This window comes from Cariama cristata, unplaced genomic scaffold (assembly GCF_000690535.1).
Source record: "Cariama cristata isolate BGI_N322 unplaced genomic scaffold, ASM69053v1 scaffold25740, whole genome shotgun sequence".
NCBI classification, from domain to species: Eukaryota; Metazoa; Chordata; class Aves; order Cariamiformes; family Cariamidae; genus Cariama; species Cariama cristata.
In genome coordinates, this window is record NW_009596730.1 from 292 (window position 1) to 2,211 (window position 1,920).

At 56.5% G+C, this 1,920-nt stretch overlaps 1 protein-coding gene across 1 annotated transcript in view; it reads right to left on the bottom strand.

Moving 5' to 3' along the window:
- Nucleotides 1-1,589, bottom strand: part of LOC104167156 (myosin-6-like) — a gene marked incomplete at both ends in the record, with an annotated part of 1,802 nt that extends 213 nt beyond the window's left edge. The window contains 5 exons of the mRNA XM_009707328.1: nt 1-55; nt 150-474; nt 608-778; nt 1,075-1,343; nt 1,451-1,589. The exon at nt 1-55 is cut by the window's left edge and continues 13 nt beyond it. Of these exons, the coding sequence (XP_009705630.1) occupies nt 1-55; nt 150-474; nt 608-778; nt 1,075-1,343; nt 1,451-1,589 (959 nt within the window). The remainder of the gene's footprint in view (nt 56-149; nt 475-607; nt 779-1,074; nt 1,344-1,450) is intronic.
- Between the last annotated feature and the right edge of the window lie 331 nt (nt 1,590-1,920).

Here is a 1,920-nt window from a genome sequence, read left to right on the forward strand (position 1 = left end):
GTCTGGAAGGAAGAACCTTTCTTCTTGGAGCCTTTCCCCTTCCCTCCCTCACCGCCTGGGGACAAGAGGGTCAGGGTGAGGCAGGGAAGGAGGTGACACTGGTGGTCAAACATCTTCTCCTCTCATCCCCCATCCCTCCACCATACAACTGTCTGCCCACCCACCAGCCTCTGCCCCAGCATAGTTGGAGAACAGGTTGGCCAAGAGCTTGAGGGCTGACTTCTGGTAAAGCCCCACCACCGTCTCATTGAGGGGGTCCTTGTTCTTCTCCAGCCACCCAATGATGTTGTAGTCCACCGTGCCAGCATAGTGGATGAGCGAGAAGTGGGCCTCCGGCTTGCCCTTTACGTTGCGTGGCTTCCCAAAGTTGGCTGACTTGCCCAGGTGGTTGTCGTAGAGCTTGGCCTTGAAGGTCATGTCCGTGGCCTTGGGGAACATGCACTCCTCCTCTAGGATGGACATGATCCCCATTGGCTGGGGAGAAGAAGACCTTGTTGTCCATTGAGGGCACCGAGCACAAACCAAGCAGCCACTTTTAGGGTCCCTGGTGAGTGCCAAGTGGAAGGCGTCTTCTCCAGGACACCCCTCAGCCCCGAGGAGATAGTACCTTCTCGATGAGGTCGATGCAGGCCTGGAGGTCCATGCCAAAGTCGATGAACTCCCACTCGATCCCCTCCTTCTTGTACTCCTCCTGCTCCAGCACGAACATGTGGTGGTTGAAGAACTGCTGTAGCTTCTCGTTGGTGAAGTTGATGCAGAGCTGCTCGAAGCTGTTGAACTAGGGAGGGAGGGAGAGACGCCCAGTGGGATCAATGGGGTCAACCTGAGACACAATGCAGTCAACACAACACCCAACTGGATCAGTGGATTTGACTCAGCACCCAGTGGGGTCAACACAAAGCCCAATGGGATCAGTGGGGTCAACTCAACACTCAACAGGATCAAGACAACACCCAATGGGATCAATGGGGTGAATTCAACACTCAATGGGGTCAACGGAATGCTCAATGGCATCTATGGGGTCAACTCAACACCCAACGAGGTTCAACTTAATGGGGTCAACCAAGGCCTCACGTCGAAGATCTCGAAGCCAGCGATGTCCAGCACGCCGATGAAGTACTGACGTGGCTGCTTGGTCTCCAGTGAGTTGTTGATCCTCACCACCATCCAGTTGAACATCTTCTCGTAGACGGCCTTGGCCAAGGCCCCGATGGAGTAGTTCACCTGCCGGACATTCTGCCCCTTGGTGACGTACTCGTTGCCCACCTTCACCCGTGGGTGGCACAACCCCTTGAGAAGATCGGCTGAGTTCAGCCCCATCAGGTAGGCCGACTTGTCGGCATCTGTGCCACATGGAGGAGAAGACACACGGTCAGATCCCACCTCACCGCCCACCCCCCACCCAATTATCTCGCAGGAACCCCAAAACCTCTCCCTTGCCCCAACCCGCCTTCGGTGCCGTCCGGCTCTGCCTGCTCCTCCCGTTGCTTCTGCTTGAACTTCATGTTGCCCAAGTGCATGATGGCGCCTGTCAGCTTGTAGACGCCGGCCTTCTCCTCAGCAGTGAAGCCCAGGACGTCGAAAGCGCTCTGGGGTGGGGTGGGTGGAGAGTGAGGTTGGAGAGGGCCTTGCCACGCCCCAGAGCTGAGCTGAGGGCACAGCCTCCACCATGGACTCCTCCATCATGGATTCATCCATCAATGGAGTCATCCATCGTGGACTCTTCTATCATGGACGCCACCATCCATGGAATCATCCATCATGGGCTCCTTCGTCCATGGATTCCTCCACCCAAGTCCTCCTCTACCCAAAACGTCCTCCACCCAAGACCTCCTCCATTCATCAACTCCTCCACCCAAGACCTCCCCCACCCAAGACCTCCTCCACCCAACAACTCCTCTACCCAAGACCTACCCCAAA